The sequence below is a fragment of the Anguilla anguilla genome, chromosome 16 (genome assembly GCF_013347855.1).
Source record: "Anguilla anguilla isolate fAngAng1 chromosome 16, fAngAng1.pri, whole genome shotgun sequence".
NCBI classification, from domain to species: Eukaryota; Metazoa; Chordata; class Actinopteri; order Anguilliformes; family Anguillidae; genus Anguilla; species Anguilla anguilla.
Window position 1 is genome coordinate 26,199,101 of NC_049216.1, and position 18,357 is coordinate 26,217,457.

The window sequence follows — 18,357 nt, forward strand, 5'->3', positions numbered from 1 at the left end:
ATAGTTCAGCTCAGTCGGTGACATTCGCCCAGCAATCTGGCTCTGTACGAACGTGGGTCCGTTTTCCCAGAAGGAAGTCTAAAACTTTGTTTTGTAAAATAGCCAAAGGGCCTGGGTGTTGCTGTGGCTTTTTCATCGCTTTCAGAAAAAAATAAAGCTAGTTTCCATCTCAATGGCAGGGAGGCCTGTCTCTATTGGCAGTTTTCAAGTGTAGTGTGAAAGGAGAGAGCTGTAAAATATATTGATGCTGAAACCCTTCTCTATTGACAGGCTGCAAGGCGTGAACAATCTTCGGGCCTGGAAAGACACTGGGCCAGTGCATGGCCAATCAGACACAAAAGGGTGAAACGGGCCAGAAAATACTATTCTCTTCCATTCAATCCTATCAATCAGAGTTTTAAAACCCACCAGAATGAAGCGAGTGAGAGAGGGAAAGAGTAAGCAGAGGAATTGGGGGGTGGCACGGCCGTTTTTGTATTTAAAAAGTATTCTTAACAATTATTTAACGATAAGAAGTTGTTCCTATGGTTTTTCTCATCGGTTTAATGTTAAATAGAAACAGATTTGTTTTCCCGAGCTTTAATTTAGAGCGGTGAGTTTCAGATGTGAGCTTCTAGCTGTGGAATGCTTTCTGCCGTCTGCTTCGGGGCTCACGTTCTCCTAACCCCCACCCCCTTCCTCACTCGCCAAGCTTTTTTAATCAACTGAAGGAGGAGAAAGTTGTGGGAGACCACACAGGTTGCGAGTTTCATAAAATTTATAAACATTTTATCCTGTATGTGACGTGCAGATTGCCAAAACTGGAGTTGCTATGGAAATGAATCCCATGGCTGACTCCTCAATGACGGCCAATCGTTGAGCAGGACTGTAAATGAGAGAGAAAGAGGGAGGGGGGGCTTTGCCTTTTCTGTTTTCAGAGTAGAGGGGTTATAGGGGAAAGCTAAACGAAGCGTGAAGCGTAACAGTGAGAGGGACAAAGACACAGGTAGCGGGAGAAACGGCGACAGTGAAGGGAGGAGGAGAGAGTGAAAAAGGAGGGAGAGAAGAAAAAACAGAAGGGAGAGATGGACGTGTACTGGTGAGAAAGTGCACAATTTGTATCCCATAAAACCGAAACAAATCTATGTTTTCTACTCATGACAGGACTCAGGGACGTGGACAATACTGGATAGAGGGAGGTTAAGTTCGGATTTATTTTCTTTCTGTCTTTTTGTCAAGCGGAATTTTGATACTTCTTTCATTTTGGGGTGTATTCATAGTCCAGGAAAGCTGTGGAAATCCTGTATATCTTAAGTGAAATTCTTCAGTTGCTGGCTAAAGTGTTACCTTCCCCCATAGAGCAACAGGCTGTTCTGTGATTCTAATCTGTCAAGCTGACCATAGGGGCGGGAGGAATGAGTCCGTCTGGACTTCGTGCAAGTAAGCTTTCTTTTTTCTGGTCTTTTTTAAAAACATGAAGACACTATGCTGTCCAACCCGTACTTCTGGATGCGTGTTCTCTTAGGATTTCTAAAATAAACGTTCGCTGTTAAGTGGAGAAACAGGAGCGCATCCGTGAACTGGAGACTACGCTTTAAGCATGAAGACTTGGTGTAGCGCTCTGGCTCTACTGGGCTGGGTACTTGTGGCGCTGGATGCCCAATATGTCTGCTGGCAAGCCCTGCTTAGATGTCAACAGGAGAAAGACTGTGAATTGGCCTATAACCAGTATCTGGTTGCATGCGAAGATAATATCCGAGGGAGCAGGCGACAGTGTCCCAGCCATTGCATCAGCGCCTTAGTGAAACTGAACCAGACGCACAGTGGACCGGACCTAGAGACATGTGACTGCGCCCAGGATTCACAATGTAGGAGGGCAAAACGGGCGATCGAGCCGTGTATTCCTCGAAGGCATCCAGGGGACGCAGCTGGGATAGGGTGCACAGAGGCACGCCAACGCTGTGAGGAGGACCCTGGCTGCCACTCCACTCTGACAGCCTACCTGTCTAACTGTGGGCAGCTTTTCAACGGCAGAAAATGCACGGCAAAGTGCAAGACCACAATTCAGCAAATGCTGTTCATCCCCAACGGTATGCTGCTTAATCGCTGCGTGTGTGACGGCATGGAGCGACCCTTTTGCGAAGTGGTGAAGGAGAACATGGGGAAACTATGCTCTATCGGGGATCACGGGGTCTCTACGGCCTATGGGGACATGGACGACATGTATGAGGATGAGGACTACGAACTGAAAGCAGATAGAGAAGACTTTCATCCGGACACAGGAGTTTTTTCCTCCAGCCCATCCAAGTATTCTGTTAATATTGCCTTGTTAAATTGTGTGTTGCTGCTGACATGGTGTTGGACAAGAACATTCTAGGGGCACACATAGGCTATACAATACATTGACTTGCTTCTTTTATTTGTTCATGAATCGTGCAGGACACCTTGCGCAGCACTGCTTATATTCACCTAATTGACCCTTGGAGACGGTGATGGACTTGTGAAAATGTAATTCCAAGGACACGGGGATAGGTTTACAGCAAAGCGACAAGACTTCCGATAATATTGCGAAGAATGCATTCGTTTTGCTCATGAAAAGATATTTGGCTATCAGACGAGTGTGCCTTTCGGTTTATTTCATTCGTGACTGAAACTGAAAAGTATACTGTTGTATTCACTTATAAGATCAACTCCAAATCACACTCGAGGAACCCGGTTGTAGAGTCTGTTATAGGCCGAATGGTACTTACGCTGTAACAAAATGCTTAAGAGGCTGATTATTTGGTGGGAAGTGAACCAAACATATATGTTTATTGCAACACGGAAAAAGTGGATTCGTTTACTTTTCTCCGTCTCTCCCCCTTTCCTTTCCTCTTTGTTTTGTTTCGGTGGCCCTTGAAGTGTGTGGCTTTATTAAGACTTTAGATAAACATTGGAGCGTTTTCATTTGTGTTTACTCTCCTCTCTGCACTCCAGCGCTTGGGCATTGAAGCCATCACACTTCAAATATTTGTGGTGAACCACGAGAGAACAGACGAGGTTCTGGGATCAAGTAGTTAAATTAACTGAAGTGCCTCTCCGGTAGCCCCCACCCATTTCACTCTTAGTCTCTTCTTGTTTTATTGAAAACTCTACCATTGACCCACCTCCCCACTCACCACCACCTCCACCCTCCCCCTCTCTCTATCACACTGTCACACACACTCACTCACTGACTAGTTCTACTTTGCTGAGTGGGCTTCGAGTAAAGTGGGGGATCACCGTTCGTTACTATAGTTTGACATTTGTGTTTGCTAGTGAAATTAACACTGATGGGCCACGGCTGCTATAACTAAAGCAGGACTGTACCGAAATGTTTAATCATATCGTTTCGTTCAAAAAACGTTTTCTGAAGTGAAATGGTTGAAATTAATTTTGCATTGATCCCTCGAACACTTGAAATGTATGAAAGTTAAAAAATATATATTTATAGGCTAATTGGGTTATTGCTCATTTCAGTTGCGATTTGTTTGTGTTTATAGAATAAAACATTTAAGGTTTTTAATGTTTAAGATAAGGATATTGAAGAACAGCATTTGCCTGCAAAAATATATTCCCATATGCAACAGCAACCAACATTTATACATGATATACTGCGTATTTTGTTTTTGTAAATGTCGTTGGATATTTTTTTTTTACCTGGCGAAAGTAAACTGGTATCTTATGTTAATTGATGTATTAAATGGGTGTATGTGTATGTAAATGAGTTATTATTCCTTGTATTAACATACAATGTTTTGTAAAAGTGTAAATGTGTAACTTCATCAACAAAATATTTTCTGTACAGAAATAGATATTTATGTCTCCGAAAGGATTACCGAATCAAGTAAATGTCTCCGAAAGAAATACTGAATAAAGTAATAAAGAGGGAACATTTAATGAAATGTGCGATCCGTTTAATTGAAAAAGCACTGCAGCAGTAGCTAACTGTAATTTCTTCTGTCAAGTTTTATAACATGGGTGACAGACGGACCGCAGCGCTGTTAATGAGTTTGCTGAGGTAATCTGTCTTTCAGTTGACACCGCATTCAGGTCTCTGAAACCAAGTCTGCGCCACAGGTAGGCAAATACGCGGAAGAGGCACAACTCTTTAAAAAAAATCCTTACAAGTGGCCATTTGCATTTCAGTGTGTAAGATGAATTGTATAGAACAAAATCTGCCCTCCACAGGATGCTTAAGAATGCTTAAGTTTCTTTTTCAGCTGCAAATACACCCCTTCCCCCACATGCTTTAATGGAGGGGAAACCTATGGCATGGAGAGGAAAAGGCCAAATTGGGAATATTGATGTCAGGCATGTGTGAAGTTGCTCTTAAAACCAAAATCTTTTTGCGGTGTTTTGACTCCTCTCCATTATTTTTATTGTCATGTCTTTTCTTGGACAAGAACAGGTCTGCCATTTTTGTTTGTTATTCCTGTAGGACTCTCTTTTGGACAAGGTCCAAGATTGTGCGTTAGCCTTGACGTACAATAGACCTACAGTATGTGTTATAAAGTACTTTTATTTATCAAGGTATTTGGTACTTGCTTACTGATGGATACAAGATTTAGTGCTGAAGTTCTACAATAATGAAACTGTTCTTCTGGTTCTGTGTTACTGAGATTTATATAATCCTTGGTATAATTTAACTTTTAAGTGATGTGTCTGGTCTTATATCAATGACAAGAAAAGGGTTCCATTCATCGCAGCTCACATATAGGTTTGATGATATGTTATTATCAAAAATAAAGGGTAATAAGTCTCAGTTTTATCACAAACCAGAAAGGGTAACATGTTATAAAGCATGATATCTTATGACTAGCTTGGGGGACAAGCACATCTTAATATTTTGATTAACATCTCAATATACCAAGGCTATGGAGTGTGCATATAAGAGCAGGATGAGTGGAGTGGGTATATGGTGTGTGTGTGTGTGTGTGTGGTTCACTCTAGCAGAGGAAAGCCCTTCTCATTTATGTACCTCCAACTCCCAGCATGCCTCGCATTCTACTCTTCTACCGTCACCCCCCTCCTTGAGAAAAATGGCTGCCCAGAGACCCTCCACTCAGTTTCTGGGAACACAGTCAAAATAAACATTAGCAGAGGAGCCTGCAGTGGGTGGACAAGGGAAGGGGTTCACAGAGACGACAGTGTGCTGTTGCCTGTTTTCTAAAATGTGTTTTTACCGAATGTCTGAAACAAACCCTAGTTTTCCCCTCTTGTGACTGCTTGTTAACCTGGGAAAGGGAGACGGTTGGCTTTGTCTCCCATCAGGACAATGTCCTATTCATGACTGCAGTCCCCCCAGGGTGAATGGTTAGTGTGTGTGCGTGTGTGTGGGGAGAGGACTCATGGCTCCTTGAGGATTAACCCCCCCCCTACCCCCACACAACCCTTTTTTAACTCGACTGTTCTCAGTCCGACTCTACCTCTCTCTCATTAACTGTATCAACAGACCCAGAGGGGGAAAAGCTGGGAGTGTGGGGGGGTGTGCAAGAGCACTTGATGGGATTGAGTGAAATGGAGGCTAATTAAAACCACAAAGGCAGAGCAGGTTTGGTGGGATTTGCATAGTGGTGCTCTATATATGTCCTGTTTTATGTTCTAGCCCTTCTTTGGAGCACCTGAGTGAGCTCCCTGCCTGAATGGTCTCCGAGGCAGATGTAAAGGATTGTGATATATTCTCCTCATTGTCCTGGGATAGTCAACTAACCGTTTTTCAAGTACCCCTAGCTTCTCAATCTGCCAGGGAAAGGACTGTTCCTTCTAAAAGTGAGCCACCAAACCCCATACTATAGAGCCCAATAAACTATTTTATCCCTGCATCCCTGCACACTCCACCCCCTACCCCAAGACCCAAGCAGTTGTACACAAGCCTAAGATCTCCATGCGCAGTGCCAAGCTTTGGCCGGGGTGGTGTGGAGCACACCGCCATTGGACTCTGGAGCAGTGGACATGTGTTCTCTGGAGTGATGAATCATGCTTCACTATCTGGCAGTCTGACGGATGAATCTGGGTTTGGCGGAATGCATAGTGTCAACTGTACTGACCCGAATAGTGCCAACTGTAAAGTTTAGTGGATAGTAATAATGGTCTGGGGCTGTTTTTCATCATTTGGGCTAGGACCCTTAGTTCCAGTGAAGGGAAATCTTAATGCTACAGCATACAATGACATTCTAGAAAATTGTACACTTCCAACTTTTTGGCAATAGCATGGGGAATGCCCGTTACTGTTTCAGCATGTCAATGCCCCTGTGCAGAAAGCCAGGTCCATAAAGAAATGGTTTGCTGAGTTTGGTGGGGAAGAACTTGACTGCACAGAGCCCTGACCTCTACACCATAAAACACCTTTGGTATGAATTGGAACAACTACTGTGAACCAGGCCTTATGCCCAGCATCAGTGTCCGACCTCACTAATGCTCTTGTGGCTGAATCCCCGCAGCCATGTTCCAAAATTTTCCCACAAGAGTGGAGGTGGTTTCAATGACAAAAGGGGTCCAACTCCATATTAATGCCCATAAATTTGGAATGAGAAGTTCAGCAAATACTTGTAGGTTAGATGTTCAGGTGTCCACATACTTTTGGAAATGTAGTGTAAGTAATATTAGAGATCTGTTTATTGTTCATTACTTCTGCAGTTTTGCGGATAAGATAAAATTCTGTATCTACCATCTACAAATCAGATTTAATTAAATACACAATGCAAATTGTGTCTTGAACCATATTATGTTTTAGGATGTGTTCCACTTGGTTTGCCGCTGAAGATTAGATCTGAAGTGTTACTGTAATTGCAGCATTGTATATTGTTTTGTCAGTGGATTCATGCAGCTGATTTGCTGCTGATAAGAAGAACCATCATTGTCATAACTATCATAATTATCCTTGCACTAATTCCCTAATAACCTGGAGGATGTGGTGCTGGAACCAACAAGCTATCTCCATAAAAAACTAAGATGTCCTCTGAGAGTGGCCTGAAGTTGCAAATAACCGCTGTGAAGCGTTGGCATTGTCAAAGCTCACCGGCATTCCATTTTCACTCTGCGTGAGCTGGCCCTCATCAAATAAGAATAAACGAATAAACCAAAAGGCACACTTTCCTTGTGGAAGTGAAGCTCCTCTCTGTGTGGTTGCGTTTGGGCTTCCTGAGTGGAGAATGTGGTGAGGGTGCGGTAAGTCTACAGTGCTGGGAGTTTATGTGTGTTCAGGGAGCTGACAAAGGTGAGACCCACAGGATCACTTTCAAAACATTTCCAACATCAATGAAGGCAGCTTCCTTCTCATTTCGATATTGAAGCAGCTTTTTCTCATTTGAAACCGTTCTGTGTGTTACAGGGGCTGGAGAGCTGAAATTATGGCATAAGTAATCTACTGAAGTGCTACGTGGTGCCACATGAATGAAGACTGAGAAAAACAGAAGTGAACTGCCAAACATGCCTTCTTCGTCTGTCACGTCTGAACAGCAGTCATATGGACTGTAAGAAGTGGAAACTCTGCTCTGTGTGCAGCAATGAAGGAGGTACAATAAGCATCGTTTTCCGAATACAAACCTGTGAAGTCCAGTGGAACATGGCTGTGGGTCTTAGTGTAACTGCCAAAAGTTCCTCCAATAACAAAATGTCCGCGTTGATAGGCCATTGCTTGAATGTGTGCAGAGAATATTTCTAATATAGGGGCTATTATGAATTCACTGGTTTGATTGTTTTTGATTATTATTAATTATTGGTTTACTTGTATGTTGTTAAGCACACTAATGCACACTAATACCCACTGCACCGCCGTGCCACCTCTGTCCAGGTTTTTTTTTAGCAAAACATCCAACACTATAGACCTGTAGCTTGCTATGCATGTTCTGCAGGAGTAGCTCTTCACCAATTACCAAATCACCAATTACAATGTGCTAATTGTTTATTAGCACATCAGGATCAGTGCTTTCCTCACTCTGACCACTTTGGTGGCAGGGTACCTGACACTCATTAGAATGCCATCTTTTTTCTTATTTCGTGACAGTCCAGCGTGTTGTGATTGCTTTGTTAAACAGTCTGCATTTTAAACAGTCTCCATCAAAGATACACTGGCTGATATGCACTTGATATAGCTTAAAAAATATTTTAGAAATTAGATTTGTAATTCAATTAAATGTAAAACTAAACCTTTTTCAATTGTCCAAATTTTGTAATGCTGACAATTGGAAAAAGGCTTTTGCCACATGAATTGGCTGGGTGTGCTACAATTCCAAGTTGATGGAAATTCAAGTCGTCGCCTGTGTCTTGCTGGCCCAGCCCAGCTAATGCGGTGCAATGCATGGCTAATGCAAACAAGGCAGGAAACCTCCATCACAACGAGACCACGCAGACGCTTCCCTGCCCACCCGAGAGCGCGAGAGGAGAGGGGCGGGGCTCGGTGCCCACTGCACAGACGGCCTCATGCCCTTACACTTAGGGCAGCGGAGAGAGGTCGTAATCCCCAGTGGGTGTTGTTGAAAGGAAATGGGGATCATTAGGAGACCGTCAGCTTGCCTCTGTATAAACATGGTCGGCTCAGATGTTGTTTTGACAGGGGCCGTTGTCATACTTGCACGGGCGAAGAGGACGGAGAGCAGCCGCGGAGTCTGTGCAAACAGCACGCGGACGGACGCTTCGCTGCTAAAACTGTGCGCTGCTGGACGCTAAGCATGACAGCGCCTCATTACGAGCGCGCGAGTGGGGCTAGCCTTTGTTGCGGTTAAAGATATGCTGCTGGAGTGATGTAGATCACTACACACAACCTTTGCTTACAGAAGCAAACAAGAGCTAGTTTCACTCAAATTTGAGCATTTCATAGTCTCTATGTGAATATTAAACACTGACCTGAGCACATGCAGCTTGGTAAAGTGAGTGTACTGCATGTAACTGTCAGTCTATCAGTCAAATTCTAGACCTTGGTGCTGGACAGTCAAGTACATGGGTCCTTTCTAGCATCAATCTATTATTAGATCTGAACTGTCTGTTACAGATATGATTAGATACGTAAATAAACACAGAACTAGACAGATTTTTTCGTTTAAACAGACAGCCAGAGTGATAAATTGATGTCCACCTCACTTCAACTTGAATATATTTTTTGCAATTAGCTACAGCAAGCTTTAAGGTTCATCAAATATAACGAATCACACATTGGATTTTTGATATGTCAGGTGAACACTAAGACCGTTTGTTTTATCAGTAGTTCAGTATTTTATCAAATACAGTAGGACAACTTCAAAAGCAACAGTGAACTGCATCCATATAGAAGCTACACTGGCTGGTTGACACAAAGCATATAATCTGTTATAATTGACCTTTGATCTTTGATCATCTTGCGTTTGTGTCAATGCATTAAGACTGAAAGAGTGCGGTCATGAACTGGATTCCCCTCAGAAGAGTTTTCACCAAGATCTGGTCTGAGCTCTTGGCTCGGAGGCTGCTGTGGCTTGAGGTTGTGATTCCAATGAGCCAGCAGTGCATGAGTAATGAGGCCAGCGAGCCAGCAGTGTGCTGGAACTGCAGGGCAGTGTGTGAGGTGGTGAGAGATCTGCCATGTCATTGGCTGCAGCAATGGAGAAACAGGAAGGAGAGCATAGAGAGGGATTTCTGTATTTTAACATCAGCTGCTGGCCTAACCCCAAACAATATCTAATCCTTTCCTTGTCCCAGACCACCAAGAACTTCAGCAACACACAGCATGACCCTGTATGTACCCAGCAGACTGATGTTGCTCCTTCTTATGCTGAACATTCCCCTTAATCAGAATCCAATAATTTATTATTATCATTATTTTATTTTTATTTTTTTACTTTTTGCATGTAATTTGTGTGTGTCTTCACACACTTTGAATTTGACCCAGTGGGGTGCAGATCACCTTTTGTGTGATTGGTTCAGAAAGATCCCAGTTACCAGCACAGCTGTCTGGCTTCTCGGCCGGGCTGCACACAGGGAAGGGCTGTCTCTGCTTCACTGCTCAAAGGCTTGTGTCCTCCCCTCCCCCCTTGTCCCGCACTCCTTCCATACTTCCCACATAATGGCCTGCACCCCACCCCCACAGCTCCTCTACCCGCCACGCTCCCTCCCCTTTCCCTCCCCCTCACCCTGTCCCTGACCCAGGTGTTAGGCTAAAGGCAGCTGAAGTAGTTTATGAGTGCGGAGGGGGCTGCAACTCTAAGTGTTTTCTGATGTGGGGGCAGGGCTGCTGGGGGCCGGGGTACGGGGGTGAAGGACATGGATTCACTTTCTGAAGGTGAAGTTTATGGGATGGCTGCACAGCTGGAGATCGGCCTGCCCCGTCCCTTCCGCCCGAGTGGTGCGCAGAGTGGCCCAAATCAGAGGAGACATCAAAGAGCGGCCCGCTCCTGTGGTGAGAACAGAATGGTGAAAGTGAGGCTCGTATATTCTTTTCTTTTTTTTTTTTTTACAAAGGAGAGAAAAAAATTCTAAGCGAGGAGGAATACTCATGAAACTTTAGACTGAAACTACAGTCATGCGCTTAACCTCTGAGAAGGCCACTGACAGGCACTACTGCTCAAGTGCATTCCCAGAAGAGCTGCTTCCAGCGTGTGCCATATTCAAACACACGAGCTGGCCTCTATGGTGCCATTTCTCCTCATTATCTGTCCTTCTGTTGTTTCCCGATAGTGCAAAGATAGGCCCCAGTGTGTAAATGAGTGTGAGGGAGGGTATACATGCGACTGCCTCCGCAGATACCCCATGACTGGTGTCCACAATGCAGAGAAACCCACGCTTTTACACAAAACCCAAAGTAAACAGCTACACAGTTACACACAGAATCTACAGTGCAGGATCCCTGGCTGTACAGATGAACCATCAGGCTGTACACAGAATGCAGGTAAACTATAACTGAAATCACTGAGATAATCACCAAAACTCATAATTATGCACCTGAATTTTCACACAGAACCTATTGAACTCACAGAAACATAACCATGGGGCTGACTATGGCCGAAGCTGAAATGGTAAAGATAGACCAAATGTATTGAGGTATTAATGGAAAGATGCTGGGGTCAGTCGAGCTAGTCCGCTGCCCTTGGGGAGTGTGGGGAGAGTGTGTGAGGTCACCTCTGGAGACTGCAGAGCTGATTCATTGCCTACACATGGAGGCCAGCTTTGGCGGCTGAGAACTCAGCTCCTGACCCACACATGGTTCAGATCTGCAAGACTTCTGAGTGCAGCGTTAGATTATTGCAGCGGCATCTGAATTTATTTAGGCCCCCGTAAAACTTCAAATGAGGGGGCTTCAGATCCCACGTCTTTAATCTTTCCTTTGTGTTGCTATGGAGGCTTCAGCTTGGAAGGTTCAATTAATTATCCACAGAAATACAAAGAACAATAAATATTTTGGGAACATTAATAAAATCAAGTAATGTTAACTAATCTAAAGCACATTTTAGCTCATATGTAACACATTTAGGTAAAGGATTAGATCGTCTAAGTGTATCTGATTGATAAGAACTCATTGATATGTTTTATATAACTACACTTGGTGACATCAGGGATGAAGACAGAAGAAGCATAGATATGTCATTGCGCCTCCACTCTTTCTTATACTTACACAACAGAAATAATACTGTGTTAGAGGTAGAGTGGAGTTAACTTCACTTCCATATAGCTGTGCTCAGGGGGCATATTTCAGACTCAGGAAGTGACTGAGCTGAGGCCGCTCCATAGAAGCCCAGAAAAGTCAGTTTGTCTTGGAGAGGAGGGCAGGAAACTCTGCGTTCCAGCAGCAAAGCATCCTGGGAGTTTAATCAGGCAAAGGCCAAGCACAAGACAGAAATGGATCTGCTTTGATCTTGCTGACGTGCCATGGCAGAAATCTCCCTACCTCAGTCTGAGAAGGGGAGCAGGGAGTATTCAAGCCCTGCACTAATATAAAGACAATAGTTGTCTCATTTTTTTCCCTAAATGTGTAATAACATTAAAATATGATCTGATGGTTCTGAATGGGAACCAGATGGCAGAGTCTGAGTACCACACACAGGCACTGGCATCGGACTCCTCTAGAGCTCAAACCCACATCTGGCTTCAAATCCCGTCTCCCCATTAGGACTGTCTCCCAGATGAGATCATGTGGAGCCGATGCTAATAAACGCCAGCCCACAAGAGGGGCGAGGAGGGGGGAGGGGGAGGGAGAGGGGGGGGGCTCCCTCATCCTCTCTCTCTTTCACGCCTTAGAAAGAGAAATAGAGGGGTAGAAGTGAAGGGAGACCGCTGCTGTGTTTCCAGACTATATCAACATCTCGAACAACTGCACATTCCCTTCCACAGCCTCCACCAATAACAGTTAACTACAGAAAAAAAGTTCAGTGGGGTACTTAGTCGCTAACATGGTGCCCATTTTCCTCAGGGGGGCCGAAGTTGTGTCAGTGAGTTGTTTCCACACAAGTGCATGCTACAAGTGCCCTTGTGTGCAAAGTGTACATTCCCGATGTATAGACTGGCAGTCGCTGCTTCAGCAGATGGGCTAACTGGGAATGACACAAGCGAAGTTGTGTTCCCCAAGGACAGCCAATCAGTGCAGGATATGAGCCAGCAGCAGAGTGAGGTGCGGTACAGGTGCACACATCATATGCTGCTGGTGAGAGCGGGGACGTTCTGGGTGTCTGGGCAACAGGTTGCCTAGACTTCATTGGTGCGAATGTAAATACTCAGTACTCCATTCCATGTTCCATTCTCCATTCCTGAAACCAAAGCAGGACGAAACATTTGGAGAGGGGGGAAAGAAAGCAGTAGATGTGTAGCAAGAGTGTCATGAACACACACACACACACACAAGTACACGTGAACACAGGTGCATGTATCATGCACATACACATGAAAAATTCTATAAATATACATTCAAAGTTTGACAAAAGATATACCATTTCATAGATTCACAAGGGCAGAAAAGAAGATAAACAGTGTAAGGATGTACTATGGCCAAGACCAATTGAGTCTCATGGGTTTGGTCACCCACATCCAGGCCCCAGGGCATCTATACCCTCTGTGAACAAATACACAGAATTTCCATCAAACAGTCAAATTTCACCCTTGGTGGGGTCTCAGCCAAATGATTACTGATTACTAATCACTGAATTCAAAGGAACTTTCAAATTCAATGGGTAACTTACTTCTAAAATTAGTAAAATTGGTGGCCTCTATTCCTAAAAGTAGGAATAGAGGCCACACAGTAAAAAATGCATTATGCACTCATTTGCAGAATCTCAAATTCAACATAAGCCCATATTCTGTTAAAGAAAATGACACTACGTTATTCTTGGGATTGTTGTTATAACACATGCACAGAGGCCAAGACAAACCAGACTGGTATAGAATGGTATACTCTAGGGCTGGGACCCTGTTCCTTTTCCCTGTCCCTTCCAGCAGCTGCAGCCCAGCCACACCTGGCCTGTCTGTCTCTCTTCCTGCCTGGCTTAATGGGGGGAGCAGAGTCCCAGACAGAGCGAGCAGCAGCTGCATGTCTCTGAGGGACCCTGCTCTCAACCATCAGCAGGCGGAACTGTTACCCTCATTTACCCCTCAAACTCCTCACTGAGAGATGACACTGTGAGTCTTCTCCCTCACATGGCAGACCTGGACACACAGCGTGGACCATTATTTATAACAATAATAATAATAATAATAATAATAATAATAATAATAATAATAATAATAATAATAATAATAACACTATGGCTGTGTTTGTAAAGGGTGCCATCTCCTGGCACCAGGTTGTAAGTGCAAGAAGCAACAATTTAATGGAGAAAGGTTCTTGGATTCTTTAACTACAGTAACTATTTATTTCTTTAGAGATATTATTCAGTATAATAATTTACACCACATATTAAATCACAATTACAAGCATATTTTTATTATTGTAATTGCAATTTGTTTTACAATGCCTGCATTGTGGGAATGAGTCTTTTACATTAAGGCTAATTGAAGGAATTCTTAGGGATATATTGTCACGTTGCCATACTGTTCTGGACTCAAAACATCTGAGGTCTATAGCAGCTACTATGTGCCTGATGCATATGCTTAGTCCAAATGCTGCCCAAACTGACTCAACCACCTCTCTCTGTTTGAGACGACTCAGCATGTGGTGTCTGATTCCTCAACAAACAAAAAAAAGGACATTACTCCAAATGTAACGCTCACTCTGGCTTAATATAGTTAGAGAAGATAATATGAAGTGACAAAGTACCATATAATTTTAATGTGTTTTGCTGTAACATTAGAATAATTCACAATCTTTGTGGCATTTTGCGTATTTCTGATGCTCTGTGTTTGGTGCACAGTGACAGAGGATAACTGTGTGCCTGACACATGCACTTTCACTTTATTGTTTTTGCTTTGCACACTTCAGTGGTGTTACATTCCTCTGTATTACCCAGTCCTTTGTTTTTTAATGAATGTTTCAAATATTTAATCCATCCTGTGTGTAATTTATGCTCTGTCTAGGAAAACCCTCTGCACTGTTACCTCAAATTGATACTGCAATTTTATTTTACGTATTTTACGGCTTGAAATAATTTGTAGCACCGCTCATTTTTGTTAAAATTCATAAATGTGAAAATACATTTATTTTCCCTTTCATTGAAAAAAAGGGTCTGCCCTTTGAGTACTGATTTTAATCGAAACTATTCACTGACGCCCCCTGGTGATCAAACGAGGTTGATCGGATACACTAGTATACAGTTTTCTTATTATCAGGGATGTATTGTTGTATATGTATTGTTAATACATTACACATTAAATGTTTTATTTTTATCTTATTTATTTTTTATTACTTTTTTATTTTCTAAACGCAGCCTAAATTTACATTAATTAGTAATAACCACCAATAAACGGTTGGTAAGTTATTTCGGCGCGGTCCCTTTAAAGGGGGAAGTAGGCGGAGTTTGGACTAACCAAGGTTTGAGGAAGTCAAAATTGTGCAGAGCAAGCTTCGGGATGGGAAGGGATTTTTAGTTTCGGGGATCTGAGAAAGCTGCATTTATCATGAGAGCTTGCGGGATCACGATTCTTTTGTTTATAGATTCTTGTCTACAATCTGTAAACGGTAGGAGGAGTCTACTTATGTAAAAATTAAATTAATTTGGCGTTCTCCTGATCGGCCCATTGTCTGTAAGTTAGCCAGAGGACATCTTTGTCAATGCTAGCGAGCTAGCCAACTACTTCGAACCGTACCAGAATCATCAAACAAACACAGTAGCGTCCGTGATCAGATCAGCCTGACACGGTTTGCATGCCACAATGGCTTATAGATTACCGTACCCAAAAGATAGCTAGCTGTAAGACAGTATACTTTTACAATCTAGAAATTCACCCGTAAACGATTTATCGATATGTTTGCTACGCAACCTTCGTTTGTTTAAGTTAAGTTGGCTAGCAGTGTAGGCGCTGGATTTGTCTTTTGTATATGGCAGATAATGTCTAAGAGCAACATGTATTACTGTTTACCAAGCAAGTAACGTTTGTGACTACGAATACTACTGCATTTCTAATGGATAGTGTGTAACTCCAAAAACGAAATCATCTGGCTTCCATGTATTTGCACGTGTAAAATTACAAAGTTAAAAAAAAAATAGGTCATGGGGCTTGTAAACTAGCTAACTAAGCTAAACCCTGGCTATAGTCAGGACCTTTGTACTAACCTCACTTTGTATATCACGTGTTTTAGGGTACCTGAGTTCCCCCCATCTAGGCCAGGAACCCCCGTACAGCCGAGATGCACAGCAGAGTCCGGTTATTACAAGCCCTGTGGCCGCAGCTCCCACTCCAGGTAACGGTTCTTTTAAAGTAATGATGAATATGATGGCGAATAACAATGAAGCATCTGTTAAAATGTAATTTATATACATCTTACAGTTAAATTGTTTGTCCATGCAGTGTCTCCAAAAGATTTGGCCGGCTACGCTCACAAGTGTCCGAGTGGAGGCCTGTGTTCCAAGCTACCTGCTAGCTGCATCACTTGCATTGAACGTTACAACTGCTCGTATGGCAAGCCTGCCTCCTTTTCCTGCAAGACCCTCGAGGGTGTCCACTGCCTTGTGAGTCTGCAAAGCAGCATTGCCTTTGTTAGTGGCGGCTGTCAGCAGGAGGATGGAGAGTACATTTTTGGGCACCTGCATAATTTTCAGTGTTCACTGTATTTCACACGAGAGAGTGCTTAATAATAGGTGGCAGAACGGGTGGGTGTTTCTTGGTACGCAGCATCTCTGTGTTCTGTGCTTTTAGGGGCCTTCAGGACAGCAGTTGACCAACTTCTCTCTCACAATGACCTGCCAGTTCTGCTGGCAGCTGGACCCTTCAAAGTACCAGTGCTCCAACTCTACCAGCTGTATGACAGTGGCCTGTCCTCGCAAACGCTACAATGCCAACTGTACTGTGCTGGACCACGTGCACTGTTTGGGTGAGCACCTGCCACACTATGTGATGAACTGGAAAACAAACAATATGTATGTTATGTATATTATTGCTCTATACTGTTATAGTATATCTTAAATTATTTAGATATTTGTAAGCTACTTCTTAATTCTTCGCACTGCCAGAAGTTTTACATTTGATTTTAAGGCAGCTGGTGTAATTTGTGTTCAGGCTGACATTAAATTATGGGCTTTTAGCAGGCACATTAGCAGTGCGACTTAACATTTTCACAGTATGCATTTATACGGCTGGATATATTACTAAAGCAATTCAGGTTAAGCAGATTTCAGGTTGCTCAGGGGTACAATGGCAGTATCCTACCTGGGAATCAAGCGTGGAACCTTTAGGTTACAAGCTCACTCCTCTAACTATTACACCACATTGCCACCATAGAGCTGACTGCCACTGTTGCAACTCAGTGAGGATGTGTTTTATTTTTAAATGAGTAAAGTGGTTGCGATGTGGTACTGCACAGATGTATCTCTTTTTTGTTTATTTACAGGGAATCGAAATTTCACAAAACGTCTGTACTGCAACTGGACCGGAGGGTACAAGTGGTCAACAGCCTTGGCCCTCAGGTACCTTTCTCTCTCATAGTGCAGAACACCCGTTAGCACTGGTTATTATGGTCGTGAGGACCGAGGCTAACCGTGTGTGTGTCTGTTTGTCTGCAGCATTACACTGGGTGGGTTTGGAGCCGACAGGTTCTATCTTGGCCAGTGGCGAGAAGGCCTCGGGAAGCTCTTCAGCTTTGGAGGGTTGGGCATCTGGACGCTGATCGATGTGCTGCTGATTGGAGTGGGCTACGTGGGGCCTGCAGATGGCTCTCTGTACATCTGAGCTGAAGAACAGATGGGGAGGGGTTGCTGCTTGCATGGTGTGCTGCCCATGAGTGTGACTTTTATGACCCCCTATCAGGATATTCCTGTTCACATACACCTGCCTGGTCCAAATCCCTCTATAACACACTGCGCTGCCCCAAACACCCCCCTGGAACATACTGGTCAGAGACGCCTCCATTTGCACTTGTCAGATGGCATGCTCATCCCTCAAGACTGTCTTTCTCCTTTTTGTATTATTTATTAATTCAATGTATAATTTAAAATAGAATCTTATGGAGCAAGGAACAGCGATTAGAGTCAGACATGTGAGGTGCACTTTAGGAGAGCCAGGGAGCTTCTTGCGCATGTGTGTTCAGTGTGTCCTGTCTTTTTCCATCACTTTAGTGTCTCTGTGGCTTAGATTGTCCATTAATGTGATGGAATGATTGTATCTATTTTGAAGAGGAACATGGAAATAAAAACTGATTTCTCTGTTTGACGCTTTAAAACTGCTATTGGATGCAAGGCAGGCATTGCTGCTGGCTACGGTCTCTCGATGCTTTGCGACAACTGAAAGCATCTTCACAGTGACTTTTGCCAGGCAGACTGTTGATGGTTGCTTATATCTTTTTTGTGATCAGTTGTGTATGATATATAATTATGACTCAGTACATTTGAAATCCTACTACAAAGTATGTCCAGAAAAGCCACCTGTATATAAATGTTCTATAGGATTACATATAGAACATATTTGTAAGTGTTCTTGGGATAGTTTATGCAAATCAGAGATCAATATTGTGATGATGGTTTAGAATTAATGGTTAAGCCGCTTCTGTTTTCATCGTTCGCAAATTTTGAAACTTCAAATGAAAAAGGTTTATTGTACAGTAAATGTATATATGTGCAAAGTATATATAATGTAATACTTAATCGACAAATACGAGAATGATTACTCATTCGGTTGATGAATATGTGCAGCATTAACTGGTTTCCTACTGTTGAAAGATTTGGTTGTGTACACGTTTTGGTAATGTAACTAAATATTTGTTAAAACGAATGTATATAAAGTCTCGAAGGATTTCTGTATATTCTTGCCTTTTTT

At 43.1% G+C, this 18,357-nt stretch overlaps 2 protein-coding genes across 2 annotated transcripts; both read left to right on the top strand.

Annotated features, from left to right (window-relative positions):
- Positions 1-78: 78 nt before the first annotated feature.
- Positions 79-3,902, top strand: LOC118214932 (growth arrest-specific protein 1). Its single transcript, XM_035395230.1, has one exon. It carries the CDS (start codon positions 1,580-1,582, stop codon positions 2,354-2,356), a length of 777 nt encoding a protein of 258 aa, XP_035251121.1. The 5' UTR covers positions 79-1,579; the 3' UTR covers positions 2,357-3,902.
- Positions 3,903-14,910: 11,008 nt separating this feature from the next.
- tm2d3 (TM2 domain containing 3) lies at positions 14,911-18,341 on the top strand. Its single transcript, XM_035396447.1, has 6 exons — positions 14,911-15,067; positions 15,689-15,790; positions 15,898-16,058; positions 16,246-16,420; positions 16,937-17,012; positions 17,109-18,341. Exons 1-6 carry the CDS (start codon positions 15,007-15,009, stop codon positions 17,272-17,274), a joined length of 741 nt encoding a protein of 246 aa, XP_035252338.1. The 5' UTR covers positions 14,911-15,006; the 3' UTR covers positions 17,275-18,341.
- The last annotated feature ends 16 nt before the right edge of the window (positions 18,342-18,357 follow it).